Source organism: Globicephala melas, chromosome X, assembly GCF_963455315.2.
Source record: "Globicephala melas chromosome X, mGloMel1.2, whole genome shotgun sequence".
Lineage (NCBI taxonomy): Eukaryota > Metazoa > Chordata > Mammalia > Artiodactyla > Delphinidae > Globicephala > Globicephala melas.
In genome coordinates this window covers 56,584,960-56,610,208 of record NC_083335.1, presented here as the reverse complement: position 1 = coordinate 56,610,208, position 25,249 = coordinate 56,584,960, and the positions used below count along the sequence as shown (strand labels likewise).

At 36.0% G+C, this 25,249-nt stretch overlaps 1 protein-coding gene across 3 annotated transcripts in view; it reads left to right on the top strand.

Annotated features, from left to right (window-relative positions):
• APOOL (apolipoprotein O like) overlaps positions 1–25,249 on the top strand; it is a 125,441-nt gene that overhangs the window by 32,457 nt on the left and 67,735 nt on the right. Inside the window, exons 1-2 of one of the 3 annotated variants that reach the window (XM_070044680.1) lie at positions 3,065–3,199; positions 10,143–10,247. In XM_070044680.1, the coding sequence (XP_069900781.1) occupies positions 3,179–3,199; positions 10,143–10,247 (126 nt within the window). In that variant the 5' untranslated portion in view covers positions 3,065–3,178. Of the gene's footprint in view, positions 1–3,064; positions 3,200–10,142; positions 10,248–25,249 lie in introns of those variants that run through there. The other 2 variants (XM_030850312.3, XM_070044681.1) reach the window with 2 other exon arrangements.

Sequence of the window (25,249 nt, the reverse complement as noted above, 5' to 3'; positions counted from 1 at the left end):
TGTCCACGTCTTGTGGTGTGTTTTGGGGTGTCTGTGGACTTATTATGATTTTAGGCAGACTCTCTGCTAGTGGGTGGGCTTGTGTTCCTGTCTTGCTAGTTGTTTGGCATAGGGTGTCCAGCACTGTAGCTTGCTCGTTGTTGAGTGAAGCTGGGTGCTGGTGTTGAGATGGAGATCTCTGGGAGATTTTCGCTGTTTGATACTATGTGGAGCTGGGAGGGCTCTTGTGGACCAGTGTCCTGAAGTTGCCTCTCCCACCTCAGAGGCACAGCACTGAATCCTGGCTGCAGGACCATGAGCCTTTCATCCACACGGCTCAGAATAAAAGGGAGAAAAAAGTAGAAAGAAAAAATTAGTAGAAGTAGAAAGAATGAAAGAAATAAAGAAAGAAGGAAAGAAGGAAAGAAAGAAAGAAAGGAGGGAGGGAGGGAGGACGGAAGGAAGGAGGGAAGGAAGGAAAAAAAGAAAGAAAGAAAGAAGATAAAGTAAAATAAAGTAAGATAAAATATAATGAAGTGATTAAAATAAAAAATAATTATTAAGAAAAAAAAGACGGACAGATAGAACCCTAGGACAGATGGTGGAAGCAAAGCTATACAGAAACAATCTCACACAGAAGCATACACATACACACTCACAAAAAGAGGAAAAGGGGAAAAAATCATAAATCTTGCTCTCAAAGTCCACCTCCTCAATTTGGGATGATTTGTTGTCTATTCATGTATTCCACAGATGCAGGGTACATCAAGTTGATTGTGGACCTTTAATCCGCTGCTTCTGAGGCTGCTGGGAGAGATTTCTCTTTCTCTTCTTTGTTCTCACAGCTCCCAGGGGCTCAGCTTTGGATTTGGCCCTGCCTCTGCGTGTAGGTCGCCAGAGGGCATCTTTTCTTAGCTCAGACAGGAAGGGGTTAAAGGAGCAGCTGCTTCGGGGACTCTGGCTCACTCAGGCCGGGGAGTGGGGGGGGGGAGGGGCACGGAGTGCAGGGCGAGCCTGCAGTGGAAGAGGCCAGCGTGACGTTGTACCAGCCTGAGTGAGGCACACCGTGCGTTCTCCCAGGGAAGTTGTCCCTGGATCCCGGGACCCTGGCAGTGGTGGGCTGCACAGGCTCCCCGGAAGGTTGGTGTGAATAGTGACCTGTGCTCGCACACAGGCTTCTTGGTGGCGGCAACAGCAGCCTTAGCGTCTCATGCCCGTCTGTGAGGTCTGCGCCTTTAGCCGCGCCTCGCGCCCGTCTCTGGAGCTCCTTTAAGCAGTGCTCTTAATATTACCCTCTGCTCGCGCACCAGGAAACAAAGAGGGAAGAAAAAAATCTCTTGCCTCTTCGGCAGGTCCAGACATTTCCCTGGACTCCCTCCCGGCTAGCCGTGGTGCACTAACCCCCTGCAGGCTGTGTTCTCGCCACCAACCCCAGTCCTCTCCCTGCACTCCGACCGAAACCCCCCAAGCCTCAGCTCCAAGCCCACCCCACCCCATCGGGTAAGCAGACCAGCCTCTTGGCACTCACCAGCCTGATCCTCTGTGCAGGAATCTCACCGCTTTGCCCTCCGCACCCCTGTTGCTGTGCTCTACTACACGGCTCCAAAGCTTTCTTCTCCGCCACCCGCAGTCTCCGCCTGCGAAGGGGCTTCCCAGTGTGTGGAAACCTTTCCTCTTCACAACTCCTTCCCACTGGTGCAGGTCCCGTCCCTATCCTTTTGTCTCTGTTTATTCTTTTTGCTTTTTCCCTACCCAGGTATGTGGGGAGTTTCTTGCCTTTTGGGAGTTTTGAGGTCTTCTGCCAGTGTTCAGTAGGTGTTCTGTAGGAATTGTTCCTCGTGTAGATGTATTTCTGGTGTATCTGTGGGGAGGAAGATAATCTCCGCGTCTTATTCTTCCACCATCTTCCTCTCATCCCCCTCCTCTTTTATTTTTTATTGAAGTATAGTTGATGTATAATATTATATAAATTACAGGTGAACAGTATAGTGTTTCACAACTTTTGAAGGTCATGTCCCATTTATAGTTATAAAATGCTATATTCCCTGTGTTGTACAGTATATCCTTGTAGCTTATTTTATATGCAGTAGTTTGTACCTCTTAATCCCCTACCCCTGTACAGTCACTTTCCCTCCCTCTCCCCACTGGTAACCACTGGTTTGTTCTCTATATCCGTGAGTCTGCTGCTTTTTTGTTATATTCACTAGTTTGTTATATTTTTTAGATTCCACATGTAAGTGATATTTGTCTTTCTCTCTCTGCCTTATTTCACTTAGCATAATGTCCTCCAAGTCTATGTTGCTGCAAATGGCAAATTTTCATTCTTTTTTATGGCTGAGTAATATTCCATTGTGTGTGTGTCTGTGTGTGTGTGTGTGTGTGTGTGTGTGTGTGTATACATACATCTTTATCGATCTATCTGTTGATGGACACTTAGGTTGCTCCCATATCTTGGCAATTGTAAATAATGATGCTGTATGAACATTGGGGTGCATGTAAAATTTCAAATTAGTGTTTTTATCTTTTTCAGATATATACCCAGGAGTGGAATTGTTGGGTCATATGGTACTTCTGTTTTTAGTTTTTTTGAGAAGCCTCCGTACTGATTTCCACAGTGGCTGCACCACTCTACATTTCTACCAACAGTGTACAAGCGTTCCCTTTCAGAGAGGTTATCTTGGATATACTAATTATTATCCCCATCTCTAAGTTTTAACACTTCAGGAGAGTGGTAATGATCTGTAGGCCAAATGAAAATCTAAAGAATGGATAAAGGTGATATGATTACTTCATATTTTAAACCTTACATCTTACATTTGTCCAAGGATAGGTTACTTTGACCTGATGATTTACTATCATGTTAGTTTATACTAAAACATGTACTTGATACAAGGCTGGAGTAAAGTAGCTACAACAACTGCTAAGATTTAGTCCTTGTCTTTAAGGAAAATGCCCTTGGAAGTAGTACAGGAGACACAGTATTATAGGTTTGTTTTCATGATTTTATGAGACTATTTTCTGATTTATAGATTTAGACCATCTTTTAGAACCATTCCTATAAAAGGATAAAATTTCTTATTTTCCTATTTTCCTTTTACTTTCTTGAAAATGTAATGCCATTATATTCTTCTACAGTGGTATAAACAGTATCCAGTTCTTCCTTCTGCTGTTTTCAGGTTAGCATATATGCCCTGAATGGATGGATATAGAGTTAAAACTGGTAAGTTTGAAAGCAAAAATCATATAAATCATTTTCTTTTCTTATTGAATAAATTTGACATGTAATGTTGTGTAAGTTTAAGGTGTACAGCGTGTTACTTTTATACATTTATATGTTATAATATGACTGCTGTTATAATAATATTTATCAAATTACATAATTACAGTACAATAGTGTCTTTATTGTGCATTAGATCTCTGTGGCTTATTTACTAATAAGTTTGTACCCTTAAAACCCATCAATCTTATTCCCCTCCCCCACTTCCCTTAGTAACCATCATTTTACTCTCTGGTTTTTACAGGTTTGACTTTTTTAGATTTCACATATAAATGACATCATCCAGTACTTTTGCTTCTCTGACTTATCTGGCTTAGTATAATGTGCTCAAAGTCCATCCATGTTGTTGCGAATGGTATGATATCCTCCTTTCTCATGATATCCTCCTTTCTCATGGATGAATAATATTCCATTTGGTACGTGTACCACATCTTTTTTATCCATTCATCCATTGGTGGGTTTTTGGGTTTTTTCCGTATCTTGGCTGTTGTGAGTAATGCTGTGATAAACATAAGAGTGTATATATCTCATCAAAATCTTTTTTAATTGATTAATTAATTAATTTTTTAAAATTTTTGGCTGCATTGGGTCTTCATTGCGGCATGCAGGATCTTCTTTGAGGCATGGGAGATCTTTGTTGTGGCGTGTGGGCTTCTCTCTAGTTGTGGCGTGCAGGTTTTCTCTCTCTAGTTGTGGCGCGTGGGCTCTGTAGTTTGCAGCATGTGGGCTGTCTAGTTGAGGTCCGCGAGTTCAGTAGTTGTGGCCTGCAGGCTTAGTTGCCCTGTGGCATGTGGGATCTTAGTTCCCTGACCAGGGATTGAACCCACGTCCCCTGCATTGGAAGGCAGATTCTTTACCACTGGACCACCAGGGAAGTCCCCTCATCAAAATCTTAATCTCTTCTTTTTGATAGAATCATAAGAAAATCCTAAAGGTTGGAGCTCTAAGGCAGTGCTGTCCAATAAAACTTTCTTCAGTGGTGAAAATGTTCTATTTCTGTGCTGTCCAGTATGGTACCCACTGGAGTCACATGTATCTCCTGAGGCCTTGAAATGTGGCTAAGGGAATGAAGTGGCCTTATTTTTCCAGCTCTCATACTGTGAACAAGTGTCCCTTTTGTGGTAAATAGTGCTAAGTGTTTTCACTTTTTTTTTTTTTTGGAAAAACTGAATTTTTAGTCTTTAAGTTTTCATTAATTGAAACATAAATTTAAATAACACATGTGGATATTGTCTACCTTATTAGATAGTGCAATTCTAAGGCCCTAAGAGATTATCTGCTCAAGGTCTTTCATTTTACAAATAAAGATGCTTTGGCCCAGAGAGATGACATGACTAACTAGAGATTACATAGTTGTTCAAGAACAGAGCTGGGACTAGACACAAGTGTCTTGATGGCCAAGTCAGTGGTATTACTAGATCACTTTGAAGTTTTAAGTTGCTAATCAAATTGGAATTATTACTTTTATTCCATTTATTGTGTTTAGTAATAATTACCCATTTTTCCTATCCTTTCTACTGCTTCCTCTCCTTCACACACACTTACATTATCTCCATTTTAAAAAAATGGTGTCTTTTTCAGCTCGGTGCTTTGTGACCACCTGGAGGGGTGGGATAGGGAGGGTGCGAGGGAGAGAGATGCAAGAGGGAAGAGATATGGGGACATATGTATATGTATAACTGATTCACTTTGTTATAAAGCAGAAACTAACACACCATTGTAAAGCAATTATACTCCAATAAAGATGTTAAGAAAAAAAAATGCTGTCTTTAGGAAGAAGTTTTTATTTTTTATTTTTTTAGGAAGAAGGTTTTTAAATTCATTTATTTAAGTAAGAGGTAATTTTTAGTTGTGTATGTTTTTAAATGACTTTTAAATTCTTGAAATTCCCTCTGTGGTCTTTGCATTTAAGATGTTCGGTGTGAGTAAAAGTGTGATTCTGATTATATAATCTAGAGTATTATTTCAATATAAGGTAATTATTTGTTGGTGACTTTCCTTCTGGTTTTTAGAGAAACAAAATGGCAATATCTTATCTGTAGTAAATTATATACTTGGAAATTATCACTGAACTTTAGAATCATGCATTGTCAAAATTAGAAGGAAGTGTAGACATTTTGTAGTGCAGCTTCCTTTCACAAATGGGCAATCTGACACACAGTGAGGGGGAATTAACTTGTAAAAGGTGACATAGTGAATTATTAGCAGAGCACAGACTAGAACACAGCTTTTCCAATTCACAGCCTGGTGTTCTTTCAACTGTATCACTACTTCCTCTCAGATCTTCACAAGTAAACAACTCAAAAGGCACTACAGCATACAAAGTTCTGTTAAGCTGCTGTACTGAACTTTGATGACTAATGTCAACTTGTCACAACTCATTGGGTGCTGGAAATAGACTCATCAAGTTCTTGAGCCAAATATTTTAAAGCAGTTTACACTTGCAATATTGCAAGCACAATTGAATTTTCTTACAAATCTCAACTCGAAGGTCTATCTGGCTGTTTGCGTGGGGTACTTTGTTGCATAGCTATATTCCAGTACACCATGGTGTCTTTTAATGTATTTCTCCGTCTTCTATATTTCCTGTATCATGATAATATAATCAACTGATAAATCTTATTCCAATTCAGAACTACAGGATCTTGCTTTAACTTCATTAATCTTACATCTTTCTCCCACACTGAAAATCCCAATCTTTAAAATGCCAGCATATTTAAATGTCTCCTTGTATAACACACAGAGCAGGTTCATAATAAAGTATCAAAACTGCCACTAACAATATGATTATTAAGTTTTAAGGTTTGTTTGTTTGTTTGTTGATGTTCTCTTTGTCCTTTGGATATAGCCCAATTACTGGTTGTAAGTTCATTTTGAATTGTTCCTGTCTGTGTGATCATTGCCTCAACATTGTTTATTTCATTTTCCTTTTAGTTTTTAGGGCTTACCTTTCTAAATTTCAGTTTTGTTTTATACTTATCACAGGACTCTTGATTTAATAAAATAGCATTTACTACATGATAATATATCTCTAAAGCAGAATTAATGATTAGGACTGATTTTAGATTAGCCTATAATAATTATATGCTCTTTCTTACAAAATAAGTAACAAAAATTCTTATAGGAGAGAAGTTTAAATTTCAATTCTGTTAGTAAAGAAGAGAAAACAGATATGTTTGTACTCCCAAGTAAAGTTGGACCAGTTAATTCTCTGCCTTATTTTTCCAGCTCTCATACTGTGAACAAGTGTCCCTTTTGTGGTAAATAGTGCTAAGTGTTTTCACTTTTTTTTTTTTGGAAATGCTGCTATTTGAAATGTCTCCATGCATAGTGCAGAAGTGCTATCTAGTGTTCTTAAGTGCAAGAAAGCTGTGATATGCCTTAGGGAGAAAATATGTATGTTGGATAAACTTCATCGTGGCATGAGTTAGAGTGCTGTTGGCTGTGAGTTCAATGTTACTGAATCAACAATATATAGTAAACAAGGTGTCTTTAAACAGAAACACATATAAAACAAGGTTATGTATTGATCAGTTGATGAAAATGTAACCAGAGGTTCACAAGAAATTAACCCTGTATTTTCCCTAGGAGTAGTGTTCATTATTCCCTAAATCAGTGTTCAGGGCTACTTTATGGAATATAACTACTGCAAATAATGCAAATCAACTATATTTTGATTACAGAAGTAATTGGAAGGGTTGAGTCTCATGGGGGAGTTAACTGATGCTCATCTTCAGTCTTGCTCTTTGTAAATCTCTATATGATAGAATTCTGTTCTAGGGCCTGTTTGTTATCTTTAATAGGAAGATAATTGATTTTAAACAAGACACATAATTTTGAATTGACAGGTCATTATTTTGAAGTTACAAATAATTTTAACTCAAGGTCTTACCTTGTGAAAACTAGGATTGCCTCTGCCCAATTTTAATACTATTTAACTAACAGCCTTATGAGCCTGTAAATTTTATAATACCCCCAAGCTCTGATGTTCTTTAAATACCTTATTTTATTTTCTAAATTAGGCATTGGCAATTGTTTTTTCTATAAAGGGGCAGATAGTAAATATGTTAGACTTGTAGGACACAAAAGGTCACATATTCTTCTTTGTTTTCTGTTTGTTTATTTTGTTTTTATAAATTTTTAAATATGTTTTAAGAAAAAGCATTTTTAGCTCAGAGTCCAGACCAGATTTAGCCCAGATCTGTAGTTTACCAATCCATATTCTAATTTTTTCAGTGTGGTATATAATCAGCTGTCTCTCTGGATAGTGATGCCTTTTTCATCAGTATAACCTGTGTTTTGAAAAGGCCTGAGTGTGCCAATCTGCCTCTTTTCTTTTCTTTTCTTTTCTTTTTTTGCGGTATGCGGGCCTCTCACTGTTCTGGCCTCTCCCGTTGCGGAGCAAGGCTCCAGACGCGCAGGCTCAGCGGTCATGGCTCATGGGCCTAGCCGCTCCGCGGCATGTGGGATCTTCCCGGACCGGGGCATGAACCCGTGTCCCCTAGCATCGGCAGGCGGACTCTCAACCACCACACCACCAGGGGAGCCCTGCCTCTTTTCTTTTGATCAAAGTCTTGGCCTTTTTTGTTTAGAGGCAGTAAGTATGCTATGTTTTTTATTGTTATTATGGCCCTCACTAGAGCCTGATTAACATCAAATACATGTGAGAAGAAAAATGGGGAGTAAGCACCACCACTTAACATCTTTATTCAGCAATCAGAAAGAATGGGGAGCTAGAATTAATTGCCCGTTTACCAAGTGCAAGCCATTTTTATGTAATTCTTTAATCCTCAAGGTAATCATAAAAAGGAAGGCATTCCCATTTCTTTTCAGATATATAACCTGAGACTCTTAAGATAGCTCTGTCCAGTAGAAATTTCTTCAGTGATGGAAATATTGTATATCTGTGCCCTACATTATGCTGTTGAGCACTTGAAATGGGGCTAATGTGACTAAGGAACTAAATTTTAAATTTTATTTATTTTTAATAAATTTAAATTTAAATAACCATATGCATCTAGTAATTACCATATTGGGCAGCATAATTCTTAAGAGCTTAAGTAACTTGCCCAGATTTAGGTAGTAAGTTCCACAACTTGAGTTCAAAACAAGGTCTGTGCAACTCCTAAGCTTACGTTTTTACCATTATGCCCCACTGCCTTATTAATAAAAGTCAAGGTGGATGGACCCTGCCCTATAGAGTAGAAAATGTAGCAAAGATACTTAAGCATTTTTCAAGGTATACTGTATTAACTTTTTAGGCCACTAGTTCAATTAGTCCACACTCTGGAGCAGTCGATCATAGTTATTAAGTAATACCTAAGAATTTATTTTATAGTCTACATGCTATTATTTTTCCATTATGTGAAATAAAATAACTATACTAAGAACATAGGGTATTGAAATTTTTTCAGATATTAGCATACTTCAAATGTTCTATCTAGGGAGTAAGGTCTAATCCGGTATTTTTAAAATAGGTTTTAAATATTGTAAGAATTGACATGCTTCAAATAATCAGAGCTTTATTGAAAAGTTTTTTCAGGTACATGGGAGAATATCCATTGCTGGCATCCATTTTAATATGTTTTTTATTGATACCCGACATTAGATACTGAGTGGAAATCTTATTTCATTAGTGAACACCAACTGTGTGTAAGAAATCAGAAGTGATGCCTTTTGGAAGGCAGGCCTAGATAAATTGTTCTGTGATGCTGACTTATGTACTAGAGGGAGGCTTGAAGGGGAAAAACAGTGAACACAATTTCTTTTATTAGTGTTGAGTCTTCCTTTTACCCTATATTTCTGGAGTCTCAATCTAAATCAGAATCATGCCTAGTTTAAACAGGAAATTGCTTAACTAGTGCCTGCAGCTTCCCGTATTCTGTCCAGAAAATATTGAAAAATATGTCAGAAATGAAGTGCAGACACGATCACTGTTATTCAATAAGATTTGGAATCCTTTGGCCAGTGTTTCTTCCAGTTCTTGAACAATTCCACTTATGTGTAAGCCAGAGAGACCTCTTCCCTCTGGATGTCTTTGGTCAATTTCAGCAGGCCTCCTTCTGAGTCTAAAGAATCAAGCTCTTAAAATAGTCATTCCCTGGAAAGCTTTTCATTTGGCCTTGTTGAATGAATAATCTTTAGGAATTATTCTGTACCTGGATAAACACTGGAACACTTTGTTCTTAGAGCCAGTAATTTTCCTGCATTCTTAATTCAAATCAAGTTATATCTAAAACTAAGGTCACTTTTGGCTTTAGATCAAGCATGAAATAGGTAAAAAGGAATATGTTAGTTAGGGGCATAAGATTTGTAATGGTAGGTTGTTATTTTTTATAAATAATGTAATTATATATTTTATTTCAAAATACAACCTGAATCACCCAGTACTCCAGATCACCCTTATCCTTTACTTTTTCCATAGCATTTATCGATTTTAATATACTATATAATATATGTATTGTGTTCATCTCCTGCCTCTTCTCCACTAGAATGTCAGCTCCATGAGAGCAAGGATCTTTGTTTTGTTCCCTGATGGATCTGACATATAGTAATTGCTCAATAAATATTTGTGGACTGAGTGAATATCATAATCTATATCTCACTTCATCCCTCAAAGCTTATATTCACTTGTAACTAGTAATTATTATATTGCTATATTCCATATGAAGTAGATAGTTAACAAATTGGTAAAAATAAGACTCTACCATGAGAAAAGAATTTTAGGAATTATATCCTAAAAATGTATGAATAATTTGGAGTGCTTGAGTTTTTAATAAATTTAAATGAAACCAATAGTGTTCCTCAGATGCCCCCCAAACTTTATCAGGAAATAGAGGGTGGGAAGCTTTCAATTAAAAATACCTTTTTGATATTTCTTTCTCAGATGGGAAAGCTGACAACCATGCCAGCAGCTCTAATATGTGCATCTATAAGTGTGCATGCGGCCAAAGAAGAGGAGTCCAGAAAGCATCTAGTGAAACCAGAGCAGGTAACTTGCCTACAAAAGTTTGAATTTTGTATAACAGAAATATGATGTAAAAGCTGTGAGGTTGGTTTGTTTGTTAGCTCTAGTCATCAAAAACGTCTTTGAACTATTTGTTAGGCTCGTTTTTTAAGTTGTGAGAAATAGTTACAAGGCATCTCAAAGTAAACACTATTATATTTAACCCAAACATCTAAAATCCTAACTCCAATGAAAAACAATTGGTGATTTTTCTTAACGAATAATCAATGAGTAGTACAGGGTTTTAGTTCTTCTAAGCAGTCTGACTTTTCTTTCTTAAAATGTTTATACAGGTACACCTGATATTTGGAAGCCTGAGTTTAAGAAATTCATTAAGATCTCAGTTTTGAAAGTAATTTTAAATGTTTTCTAGTTCAGTCTTCACTGTGGTACCGTACTCCCCTCTACAATAGGTACGCTAACTGGCTGTTTTCTTCTACATGAATAAAACTCTGGATTAAGGAACCTAAGGCAGTCCATTCCATTTTCTGGCAGCTCTCATTCAACTTAAGGTCCTTTCTTATGTCAAACACAAACCTGTGTCATAATTATAAGTTCTACCCATTGGCCCTGTATCTCTTGCATTGGTGCCATACAGAACAATTCTCATCTCTCTTCCACAAAACAACTCTTCAGATGTCAGTTACACTTTAAGTAGTTTTGCTTCCTGGATAAGTGTATTAGTAGTTTAACCATTCCTCATATGTCATAGCTTTGAGTTCCTTCACTTTCATGATCATTCTCTGCCAAACATGTTCAGGATGGTTAGTGTTTTCTTCGGGTGTAAGTATTTTGACTACCGCAGGATAGAGTAAGACTCTGACTTCTCTTGTTCTACATAATATATTTCTGTTAAAACTACCTAAGATCACATTTGTTTTTATATTTATTTTTGTTTTGAGTCATCACAATCAACCTTGCTTATAATCAGCCTTTGACCATGATATAGTGATTGTGCAGTTCTCTAAAATTCATTAAACTTTTTTACATGGGCCACTGGTAAGCTATGTCTTTTCTCAGTCTGTACTTAAGCATATAGACTTTTTGGACTTAGTTACAGGTACATTTATGTCTTTTTAACTTTTATCTTGTTGATCTAATCTATCATGCCAGCCTATTGGTATCTCATTGTAGTAACTGATTCTATTCACCATTGTACTTTTCATCTTTTCTAGCCTCAAGTTATTCTTGAATTTATCTATATGCTTAGAAATATAAACTCGAGTCAAACAGGCCTGAAACTGAATCCTGACCCCACCACTGAGTAGTTGGATGGCATTGGACAGAATTCTTAACAGTGGCATAAATATTCTGTGTATGAATATACCATTTTCAAATGTACAATTTTCATAAATTTTTGGAAATTTAACATATTTCCAATTATTTTGCTAATGTAATCAATGCTTTGTCGAAACACCTTGTACATAAATCTTTATGTGCATCTATAACTGTTTCCTTAGAATAAATTTCTAGAAATGGAATTGTAAGTCAGAAGGCATGAAAAATATCAATGTATTGCCAAACTGACATACATAAAGGTGGTATTTATTCATTTATTAAACAGAAAAATATTTCCTGAGCTTCTCTTATATATGTTTGAGTCATATACGAAGCACTGGGTAAAGTTTTATTAATTTTCATTAGCAGTCTAGAATAGATTCACTCTCCTATATACTTGCTGACTCTCAGTATTTTTTCTCCTTTTTATTAATCTCAGAGAGATGATGTTTTTAAGCCTACCTTGATACTCCTATGTTTGGAAAGCTCAAAATCTAGATTGGATAATAAGTAACTAGCATTTGTCCCTAATAGCTGAATTTACATATTTCTGAATTTTAAAATAAATTTTTGCTCTTTACTATATTATGGAATAAACAAGATTTCTTGGTATTTATTGTATTCCCCAGTACATTTTAAATAGAATTCAATTGAATTACTTATTAAATAAAGTTGCCAGCTGAGTGCTAGGGACTATTCATATAATCAGGATTCAATCCTTGAGAAACTTAGAATTGCTGAAGGAATGAAAATGTGATTTGCATGAACTATTCCCCGGTACTTTTATTGTGTAAAGTGAGTTATGCCTTTGTTTAAATCTATTTACAATAAATCTGTACTAAGCCAGAATGCTTTATGAATGAGGTGTTCTGGTTAATTGACTCTTCTGGTAAACTTGTGGCTAATGAGAAGATCCTTTTTCAGTTCAACTCTCTTGTTAAACATCTTTTTCAACTGTATCAATATACTCCTGCCTTATTAATTATGATGTCATGAATGTAATTAAATCTCTCTATTAGAAAACTCTGCAGAGTTGTGGGGTGACCCTTTTCTTAAACCATAAAATTCTCAGTATTCAGACTGTAAAATGACTGGAGGTTGGGCTGTGTGTATACAGTCAGCCATAGACATTACCAGTTGTTTCTTTTTAAAGTATTTCTATAATATGAGTTTGACTTATTTGCTTGTCATTTGCTTGTTTTCGGCAAAAAATAACAGAGAAAAATATTGATTTGAGAGTTCTAGTTACTTTCGTTCAATTTAATTTAAATGTTGTTTTATAGTTTACTAAATCTAATCTTAATTTCTAATTGAATACAAACAAGTTGTATTTATACAATACAATAAATGGCATTTAAGCCAGGGCCTCCAATCCAGGATCAGAATATTCATTTAAAGTGTACAGCTTGATGTTTTGACATATGTATACATCGTGAAATGATCACCACAATCAAGCTAATTAACATATATGTCACCTCATATAATTACCATTTTATTGTGTATGTGTGTGTATGTGGTGAGAACACTTAAGATCCACCCTCTTAGCAAATTTTAAGTATACAATACAACATTATTAACCATAGTCACCATGATATGTATTAGATCTCTGGAACTTACTCTTCTTGCATAACTGAAGCTTTGTACTCTTTGGCCAACACCTCCCCATTTTCCCCTCTACCTTACCCCACACCGGTAACCAGTATTCTTCTCTCTGATTTTGAGTCTATTTTAGATTATACATGTAAGTGAGATCATACAGTATTTCTCTTCTGAGTCTGCCTTATTTCACTTAGTATAATGTCCTCCAGGTTCAGCCTTGTTGTCAAAAATGGGAGGATATCCTCTTTATACCATTGTACGTATGTGTATGCATGTGTGTGTATACACACACATGCACACATATATGTATATACATTTTTAAACCATGAAATTTGCAGTCTTCAGTATTAACACGCACACACACATATACACACATACATACACACATGATATTTTCTTTATCCATTCATCTGTTGATGGACATTTAGGTTGTTTCCATATCTTGGCTATTTGAATAATGCTGCAATGAACATGGGAGGTGCAAGTATCTCTTCAAGATCCAGATTTCATTTTCTTTGGATATAGTCCCAGAAGTGGGATTACTGGATCATATGGTAGTTCTATTTTTGAGTTTTTGAGGAACCTCCATACTGTTTTCCATAATAGCTATACCAATTTACATTCCTACCAACAGTGTTTAAGGGTTCTCTTTTCTCCACATCCTTGCCAACACTTGTTATCTCGTGACTTTTTGCCATTCAACTGTTGTGAGGTGATATATCATTGTGGTTTTAATTTGCACTTCCCTGATGACTAGTGATGCTGAGCAACTTTTCATATACGTGTTGGCCATTTTTATGTCTTCTTTTGAGAAATGTCTATTACTGTTCTTTGCCCATTTTTTAGTCAGTTATTTTTTTGCTGTTGAGTTGTATGAGTTCCTTATATGTTTTGGATGTTAACCCTTATCAGATACATGGTTTGCAAATATTTTCTACCATTCTATAGGTTGCCTCTGTTGTTTCCTTTGCTGTACAGAAGCTTTTTAGTTTGATGTTGTCCCCCTTGTTTATTTTTGCTTTTGTTATCTGTGCTTTTGGGGTCATTGCTAAGACCAATGTCAAGAAGTTTTTACACTGTGCTTTCTTTTAGTAGTTTTACATTTCAGTTTTTACATTTAAGTCTTTAATCTATATTGAGTTGATATTTTATATGGTGTGAGATGGGAAATTAGGATCCAATTTCATTCTTCTGCATCTAGATACCCAGTTCTCCCAGCACCATTTATTGAAATGACTATCCTTTCCCTACTGTGTTTTTGGCACCCTTGTCAAAGATCAGTTGGCCATAAACGCATGGGTTTATTTCTCTGTAATCTGTTCTGTTACATTGGTCTATGTGTGTTTTTATGCCAATACAATACTGTTTGGATTACTGTAACTTTGTAATATATTTTGAAATCAGGATGTGTGATACCTCCAGCTTTGTTCTTGCTCAAGACTTGCTTTTCAGGGTCTTTTTTGTTTCCATATAAAATTTAGGATTTTTCTTCTTTTTCTGTAAAGAATGCTATTGGGATTTTAATAGGAATTGCATTTAATGTGTAGATCACTTTGGGTAGCATGGACATTTTAACAATATTAATTCTTCCAATCCATGAACATGGGGTGTCTTTCCATTTTTTTATTTTTTGTGGTACACGGGCCTCTCACTGTTGTGGCCTCTCCCGTTGTGGAGCACAGGCTGCGGATGCGCAGGCTCAGCGGCCATGGCTCACGGGCCCAGCTGCTCCACGGCATGTGGGATCTTCCCGGACCAGGGCACGAACCCGTGTCCCCTGCATCGGCAGGCAGACTCTCAACCACTGCGCCACCAGGGAAGCCCATTTTTGTGTCTTTAATTTCCTTCATCAGTTTTTTTATAATTTTCAGTGTACAAGTCTTTCACCTCTGGTTGAGTTTATTCTTAACTGTTTCATTCTTTTTATTGCTATTGGAAATGGAATTGTTTTCTTAATTTTTTTTGGATAGTTCATTGTTAGTGTATAGAAACACAACTGATATTTTGTATGTCGATTTTGTATCTTGCAGCTTTAGTGAATTTGTTTATTAATTCTAATAGTTTGTGGTTGTCGTTAGAGTTTTCTACATATATGATTGTGTCTTCTGCAGATATTTAACTTCTTCCTTTCTGATTTGAATTCCTTATATTTCTTTTTCTTGTCTAGTTGCTCTGGCTAGGACTTCCAATACTATGTTAAATGGAAGTTTCAGATGTGGACACCCTTGACTTGTACTGGATTTGGAGAATAAGTTTTCAGTTTTTCCCAATTGATTTTGATGTTAGCTGTGGGCTTTTCATATATGATGTTTATTGAATTAAGTTCTTTCTATACCTATTTTGTTGAGAGCTTTTTCTCATGAATGGATTTTGAATTTTGTAAAATGCTTTTTCTGTATCTACTGAGGTGATCACAAATGTGGTTTTCATCCTTTATTCTGTTAATGTGGTGTGTCACATTGATACACATATGGTGAATCATCCTTGCATCTGAGGGATACAGTCCACTTGTTCCTGTTGTATAATCCTGTTAATATGCTGTTGAATTTAGTTTGCTGTTACTTTATTGAGGATTTTTGCATCTGTGTTTGTTAGGGATATTGGCTTGTAGTTTTCTTTTCCTGTAGTGCCTTTGTCTGGCTTTAATATCAGAGTGATACCATCAAATGAATTTGGAAGTGTTCCCTCTTCTATTTTTTGGGAGAGTTTAAGAAGAACTGGTATTCTTCGAATACCATTCTTCACCCATGAAGCCATCTGACCTTGGGTTCTTCTTTGTTGAGGGATTTTTGATTACTGATTCAATCTCCTTATTGGTTATTGGTCTGTTCAGGCTTTCTATTTCTTCTTGATTCAGTCTTGGTAAGTTGTTAGTTTCTAGAAAGTTATCAATTTCTTCTAAGTTATCAAATTGTTGGCATATACCTATTCATAATAATCCTTTATTATCCTTTTTGTTTCTGAGGCATCCACTGTAACGTCTTATCTTTCATTTCTAATTTTATTTATTTGAATCTACTCTTTTTTTATTAGTCTAGCTAAGAGTTTGTCAATTTTGTTTACCATTTCAATAAATACTTTTATCATAAACCTTTCAAGTGTGCTTGAATGCCCATATCTAAGAAGGAAAATACTTTACAGCACTGGTTCTTAACCATTTTGACCCGTTTGAGAATCTGACGAAAACTTCGGATGCTCTTCCTAGAAAAGTACATATACAAAATTTTGCTTACAGTAGACCACAAATAACAAACCTGTTCTTTAAACTGTTAAGCTAATTTATACTAGGGTATAAATGAAGAATCAGTAGGTTTTGATTAGGATAGAAGAGAAAACAAGAACACTTAATGACTCATAAAGTTTGGAATTGAGGAGCATAAAGAATAGAGAGGATGGGGACATAATGGACAAATGTTATCTACTTTAACACCCATGCATCCACATGCATTCTTCCTTGAGGAGTTGGGGAACTTCCTTACTTGCTGTGTGCGTGCTTTTTATGCATGTAGTGCACCTTTAATATAAAATTGCACCTCTGACCTTCCTAGCTATACATAGTTGCCAATGTGGTGAATTTAAATTTCAAGTATTAGTCTGGAAAGATAAACACTTTAATCCTGGTACAGGTAGCAAAGGCTCATTTATCTAATGGTAAAAACAAGACTTTTGTGACCCATTACTGTTAAAGTTTTACAAAACCTACACTGTTTCATGTTTGTTGCTGATAGAAGATCAAATCTGAAGCTATTAATAATCTAGTTCCCTTGCTGTTGATTTGTAAACTTGATTCTCCCCAAATATGTCTTTACCAAACCTTATAGAAAGGTGCTATACCCTGAACATAAAGTAAAAAATAAGTATTTTTGAAGGAAATAAGTCCTTACCTCATTAAATTTTTCATAATTCTTTTATGTTTTATATTTGTATTTATTAAATATGGATTAGAACCAAAAGACTGTTTAATCAGTTTATGAAAGGTATAAAAATAATAACATGATGAACAACCATATACCTACCTACTACCCAGTTTAAAGGAAAAACAAAATAAAATACCCTGGTTCTCATCCCATTCCCTATCCATTCAGAGATAACCACTACCCTACCCTGAATTTTGATTATTGTTCCCTTTCTTAATTTTTTAACTTCACCTTATATGTCTGTATTACTAAACAATGTTTTTGAGCTATATATTGATAGAAATATATTACATATAATTTTCTACATTTTACCTTTTTTGCTCTACAAATACTTTTTTATGCTCAAATTCCTGAAATCCATCCAGATTTTTCCATGTACCTGTAATTTATATATTTTCCCCTAATTTATAGTATTTCATTTTGTGGATATATCCCAGTTTAATTATCCATTCTACTGCTGACAAACATTTGAGGTGTTTCCAGATTTTTGCAATTAAAATGTTGCTGTGAACATTATTGTACATATTTCTAGGTACACAATTACAATCGTTTCTCTAAATATACCTAGGAGTGGAACTACTGAGTCATACAATATGTATCATTTTCACATTTGCTATAGTATGCCAAATTGTTTTTCAAAGTATATGTACCAATTTACATTCCCATAAGCAGTATATAGATGTTGAGGTTGCTCCACATTCATGTCAACACTTGATATTGTCAGACTTTAGTTTGCCAAACAGTTGGAGCTGAAATGCTATCTCATTGTGGTTTTCATTTGCATTTCCATGTTATTAATGAAGTTGAACATCATTTTATATATTAGTCATTTTAGTGGTTATGTACAGGTATAGCACTGTACATTTAACTTGCATTTTTCTAATGACTAATTATGTTGAGCATCTTTTCATGTGTTTATTTGCCATTCTTCTTTGGTGAAGAGTATGTTAAAATGTTTGGCCCATTTTTATTAGGTTGTTTGTTTTGTTATTATTGAGCTTTGAAAGTTTTTTATATATTTCTGGATTTTCATCCCTATATCAGGTATATAGGTATGTGTTTTGCAAATATTTTCTCCCAAACTGTGGCTTATCTCTTCCTTCTGTATTACTTTTTCATTGTTTCTGTAACAAACTACCATGAAATTAGTGATTTTAAACAGCAAAATTTTATTATAGTTTCTGTTAAGTTAGAATTCTAACACATGTACATTGGGCTAAAGTCAAGATGTTGGCAGGGTTGCATTTCTTTCTGAAGGCCGTTGAGAAAATCCATTTCTTCATTGTATCATCTTGTAGAGACTGGCCCACTTTCCTTGGTTTGTGGTCCAATTCCTCCATTTTCAAAGCCAGGAAAAGTAGTGTAAGTCATTCTCATGTCACATAACTCTGACCATGCTTCTGTAGTCACATCTTCTGTCATTACCATTCCACCTCCCTCTTCTACTTTTAATGTCTTGTGATTACTTTGAACCCACCCAGATAATCCAAGAAAATCTTCCTATCTTAAGGTCACCTGATTAATGTTAATTACATATGCAACCTTAACTCCACTTTGCCATTGTAACATAACATATTCGTGGCTTCTGTAGATTAAGACATAAATGTCTTTGGGTGGGGAATCGTTCTGCACACATTACCTCCTTTTAAAAGTGTCTTTTGAGGAACAGAAAATTTTAATTTTATAAATTCCAACTTATTCATTTTTGAATTTATGGATTATTATTTTGCTGTCATGTCTAAGACATTTTTGCCTAACGAAAAGTCACAAGCATTTATTCATGTTTTAGTTGTTTTTCTTTTCTTACAATTAGTTGGGTTTTAGTATATTTAGAGTTGTGCAATCATTACTGCTAATTTTATTTTTTTTTTAATTTTATTGGAGTATGGTTGATTTACCATGTTGTGTTACTTTCAAGTGTACAGCAAAGTGAATCAGTTATACATATACACATATCCACTCTTTTTTAGATTCCTTTCCCATATAGGCCATTACAGACTATTGAGTAGAGTTCTCTGTGCTGTACAGTAGGTCCTGATTGGTTACCTATTTTATATACAGTAGTGTGTATATGTCAATCCCAATCTCCCAACTTATCCCTCCCCCACCCCTTGCCCGCTGGTAACCATAAACTTGTTTTCTACATCTGTAACTCTATTTCTGTTTTGTAGATAAGTTCATTTATACCTTTTTTTTAGATTCCACATATAAGTGATATTATATGATACTTGTCTTTCTCTGTCTGACTTCCTTCACTCAGTATGACAGTCTCCAGGTCCATCCATGTTGTTGCAAATGTGGTTGCAAATTTCGTTCTTTTTAATGGCTGACTAATATTCCATTGTATATATGTACCACATCTTCTTTATCCATTCCTCTGTTGATGGACATTTAGGTTGCTTCCATGTCCTGGCTATTGTAAATAGTGCTGCAATGAACATTGGGGTGCAGGTATCATTTCAAATTATGTTTTTCTTCAGATATATGCCCAGGAGTGAGGTCGCTGGATCATATGGTAGCTCTATTTTAGTTTTTTAAAGAACCTCCCTACTGTTCCCCAGAGTGGCTATACCAATTTACATTCCCACGAATAGTGTAGGATGGTTCCCTTTGCTCCGCACACTCTCCAGCATTTATTGTTTGTAGGTTTTTTGATGATGGCCATTCTAACCACTGTGAGGTGATACCTCATTGTAGTTTTGATTTCCATTTCTCTAATAATTAGTGATGTTGAGCATCTTTTCATGTGCTTTTTAGCCATGTGTATGTCTTCTTTGGAAAAATATCTATATCCTCCATCCATTTTTTGATTAGGGTGTTTGTCTTTTTGATATTGAGCTCCATGAACTGTTTGTATATTTTGGAGATTAATCCCTTGTTGGTTGCTTCATTTGCAAATATTTTCTCCCATTCTGAGGGTTGCCTTTTTGTTTTGTTTATGCTTTCCTTTGCTATGCAAAAGCTTTTAAGTTTCATTAGGTCCCATTTGTTTACTTTTGTTTTTATTTTCATTACTCTAAGAGGTGGAACCAAAATGATACTGCTGCGATTTATGTCAGTGTTCTGCCTACATTTTTCTCTAAGAGTTTTATAGTATCTGGCCTTACATTTAGGTCTTTAATACATTTTGAGTTTATTTTTGTGTATGGTATTAGGGAGTGTTCTAATTTCATTTGTTTACATGTAGCTGTCCAGTCTTCTCAGCACCACTTATTGAAGAGGCTGTCTTTCCTTCATTGTGTATTCTTGCCTCCTTTGTCATAGATTAGGTGACAATAGGTGTGTGGGTTTATCTCGCAGCTTTCTATCCTGTTCCACTGAGCTATACTTCTGTTTTTGTGCCAATACCATACTGTCTTGATTACTGTAGCTTTGTAGTATAGTCCGAAGTCAGGGAGCCTGATTCCTCCAGCTACGTCTGTTTTCCTCAGGATTGCTTTGGCTATTCGGGGTCTTTTGTGTTTCCATACAAATTGTAAAATTTTTTGTTCTAGTTCTGTGAAAAATGCCCTTGGTAATTTGATAGAGATTGCATTGAATCTGTAGATTGCCCTGGGTAGTATAGTCATTTCCCAATATTGATTCTTCCATTCCAGGAACATGGTCTATCTCTCCATCAGTTTGTGTTATCTTTTATTACTTTCATCAGTATCTTATAGTTTTCTAAGTACAGGTCTTTTGCCTCCTTAGGTAGGTTTATTCCTAGGTTTTTGTGTGTGTGTGTGTGTGTGGTATACGAGCCTCTCACTGTTGTGGCCTCTCCTGTTGCGGAGCACAGGCTCCGGACACACGGGCCCAGTGGCCATGGCTCGCAGGCTCAGCCGGTCCACAGCATGTGGGATCCTCCCGGACCGGGGCACGAACCCGTGTCCCCTGCATTGGCAGGCGGACTCTCAACCACTGCGCCACCAGGGAAGCCCATATTCCTAGGTATTTTATTTTTTCTGATGCAATGGTAAATGGGATTGTTTCCTTAATTTCTCTTTCTGAACTTTCATTGTTAGTGTGTAGGAATGCAAAAGATTTCTGTATATTAATTTTGTATCCTGCAACTTTACCACATTCATTGATGAACTCTAGTAGTTTTCTGGTAGCATCTTTAGGGTTTTCTATGTATAAAATCCTATCATCTCCAGAGATAGTTTTACTATTGAGTTGATCATGTTTTTTCTTCTTCAATTTGTTAATAGGGTGCATCACATTGATTGATTTGCATGTGTTGAAGAATCCTTGCATCCCTGGGATAAATCCCACTTGATCATGGTGTATAATCTTTTTAATGTGTGGTTGGATTTGGTTTGGTAGTATTTTCTTGATGATTTTTGCATCTATGTTCATCAGTAATATTGGCCTGTAATTTTCTTTTTTTGTGATACCGTTTTTGGTTTTGGTATCAGGGTGGTGGTGGCCTTGTAGAATGAGCTTGGGTATGTTCCTTCCTCTAATTTTTTGGAAGAGTTTCAGAGGAGTAGGTGTTAAGTCTTCTCTAGATGTTTGATAGAATTCACCTGTGAAGCCATCAGTTCCTGGACTTTTGTTTGTTGGAAGATACTTAATCACAGCTTCAATCAGTTTCAGTGTTTCTGATTGGTCTTTTCATATTTTCTATTTCTTCCTTGTTCAGTCTTGGAAGGTTGTACCTTTCTAAGAATTTGTCCATTTCTTCTAGGTTGTCCATTTTATTGGCATATAGTTGCTTGTAGTAGTCTCATGGTCCTCTGTGTTTCTGTGCTATCAGTTGTAACTTCTTTTCATTTCTAATTTTATTGATTTGAGTCCTCTCTCATTTTTTCTTGATTAGTCTGGCTAAATGTTTATCAATTTTGTTTATCTCTTCAAAGAACAAGCCTTTAGTTTCATTGATCTTTGTTTTCTTCATCTCTATTTCATTTATTTCTCCTCTGATCTTTATGATTTCTTTCCTTCTACTAACTTCAGGTTTTGTTTCTTCTCTTTTCTTTAGTTGCTTTAGGTATAAGGACAGATTGTTTATTTGAGATTTTTGTTTATCTTGTTTCTTGAGATAAGATTGTATTGCTATAAGCTTCCCTCTTAAAACTGCTTTTGCTGCATCCCATAGGTTTTGGGTCATCATCTTTTCACTGCCATTTTTTTCTAGGTAATTTTTTATTTCCTCTTTGATTTCTTTAGTCATCCATTGGTTATTTAGTAACATATTGTTTAGCCTCCACATGTTTGCGTTTTTTACAGTTTTTCCTGTAATTGATTTCTAATCTCATAGTGTTGTGGTCAGAAAAGATGCTTGATATGATTTCAGTTTTCTTAAATTTACCAAGGCTCGATTTGTTACCCATGATGTGATCTATCCTGGAGAACGTTTCTGTGCACTTGGGAGGAAAGTGTATTCAGCTGCTTTTGGATGGAATGTCTTATAAATATCAGTTAAGTCTATCTGGTCTAATGTGGCATTTAAGGCTTGTGTTTCCTTATTTATTTTCTGTCTGGATGATTTGTCCATTCATGTAAGTGGGGTGCTAAAGTCCCCCACTATTATTGTTTTACTGTTTATTTCCCCTTTTATGGCTGTTATCCTTTGTCCTATATATTGAGGTGCTCCTATGTTGGGTGCATATATATTTACAATTGTTATATCGTCTTCTTGGATTGATCTCTTGATCATTATGTAGTGTCCTTCCTTGTCCCTTGTAATAGTCTTTATTTTAAAAGTCTGTATTGTCTGATATGAGTATTGCTACCCTAGCTTTCTTTTGATTTCCATTTGCATGGAATATCTTTTTCCATCCCCTCACTTTCAGTCTGTATGTGTCCCTAGGTTTGAAGTGGCTGTCTTGTAAACAGCCTATATACGGGTCTTGTTTGTGTATCCATTCAGCCAGTCTGTGTCTTTTGGTTGAAGCTTTTAATCCATTTACATTTAAGGTAATTATCGATATGTATGTTCCTACTGCCATTTTTGTAATTGTTTTGGGTTTGTTTTTTTTGGTCTTTTATCTGCCCTTTCTCTTTTGTTCTCTTCTTTTGCAGTTTGATGACCATCTTTAGTGTTGTGTTTGGGTTACTTTTTTGTGTGTATATCTATTGTCATTTTTTGGTTTACATTTCCCATGAGGTTTTGATAAAGCAGCCTATATAGAGAAGGTGGTTTTAAGTTGGTGGCCTCTTAATTTCAAATACAATTCCCATTTCCTGCATTTATATTCTCTTCTCACAGTTGCTCATTTTGATATCATATTTGTGTAAGGATGATTTCCTGCTTTTACTGTATGTTTGCCTTTACCAGTGAGCTTTCCCGTTTGTAATTTCCCTGTTTCTAGTTGTGGCCTCTTTTTTTTTTTCCTCTGCCTAGAGAAGTTCCTTTTGCATTTGTTGTATAGCTGGTTTGGTGGTGCTGAACTCTCTTAGCTTTTGCTTCTCTGTAAAGCTTTTGATTTCTCCTTCAAATCTGACCAAGAGCCTTGCTGGGTAGGGTATTCTTGGTTGTAGGTTTTTCCCTTTCATCACTTGAAATATATCCTGCCCCTCTCTTCTGGCCTACAGAGTTTCTGCTGAAAAATCAGCTGATAACCTTATGGGGATTCCCTTTGTGTTATTTTTTGCTTTTTCCTTGCTGCTTTTAATATTTTTTCTTTGTATTTAATTTTTGTTAGTTTGAGTAATATGTGCCTTGTTATGGTCCTACTTGGCTTAATCCGGTATGGGACTCTGCGATTCCTGGACTTGGGTGACTATTTCCTTTCTCATGTTAAGGAACTTTTTGACTATAATCTCTCCAAGTATTTTCATTTTTTTTTTTTTATTTATTTATTTATTTATTTATTTATTTATTTATTTATTTATTTATTTATTTTAACATCTTTATTGAGGTATAATTGCTTTACAATGGTGTGTTAGTTTCTGCTTTATAACAAAGTGAATCAGTCATACATAAACATATGTTCCCATATGTCTTCCCTCTGGCGTCTCCCTCCCTCCCACCCTCCCTATCCCACCCCTCCAGGCTGTCACAAAGCACCGAGCCAATATCCCTGTGCCATGTGGCTGCTTCCCACTAGCTATCTACCTTACTACGTTTGTTAGTGTGTATATGCCCATGACTCTCTCTCGCCCTGTCACAGCTCACCCTTCCCCCTCCCCATAACCTCAAGTCTGTTCTCTAGGAGGTCTGCGTCTTTATTCCTGCTTTACCCCTAGGTTCTTCATGACATTTTTTTTTCTTAAATTCCATATATATGTGTTAGCATACGGTATTTGTCTTTTTCTTTCTGACTTACTTCACTCTGTATGACAGACTCTAGGTCTATCCACCTCATTACAAATAGCTCAATTTCATTTCTTTTTATGGCTGAGTAATATTCCATTGTATATATGTGCCACATCTTCTTTATCCATTCATCCGATGATGGGCACTTAGGTTGTTTCCATCTCTGGGCTATTGTAAATAGAGCTGCAATGAACATTTTGGTACATGACTCTTTTTGAATTTTGGTTTTCTCAGGGTATATGCCCAGTAGTGGAATTGCTGGGTCATATGGTAGTTCTATTTGTACTTTTTAAGGAACCTCCATACTGTTCTCCATAGTGGCTGAACCAATTCACATTCCCACCAGCAGTGCAAGAGTGTTCCCTTTTCTCCACACCCTCTCCAGCATTTATTGTTTCTAGATTTTTTGATGATGGCCATTCTGACTGCTGTGAGATGATATCTCATTGTAGTTTTGATTTGCATTTCTCTAATGATTAATGATGTTGAGCATTCTTTCATGTGTTTGTTGGCAGTCTGTATATCTTCTTTGGAGAAATGTCTATTTAGGTCTTCTGCCCATTTTTGGATTGGGTTGTTTGTTTTCTTGTTATTGAGCTGCATGAGCTGCTTGTAAATTTTAGAGATCAATCCTTTGTCGGTTGCTTCATTTGCAAATATTTTCTCCCATTCTGAGGGTTGTCTTTTGGTCTTGTTTATGGTTTCCTTTGCTGTGCAAAAGCTTTGAAGTTTCATTAGGTCCCATTTGTTTATTTTTGTTTTTATTTCCATTACTCTAGGAGGTGGGTCAAAAAGGATCTTGCTGTGATTTATGTCATAGAGTGTTCTGCCTATGTTTTCCTCTAAGAGTTTGATAGTTTCTGGCCTTACATTTAGGTCTTTAATCCATTTTGAGCTTATTTTTGTGTATGGTGTTAGGGAGTGATCTAATCTCATACTTTTACATGTAC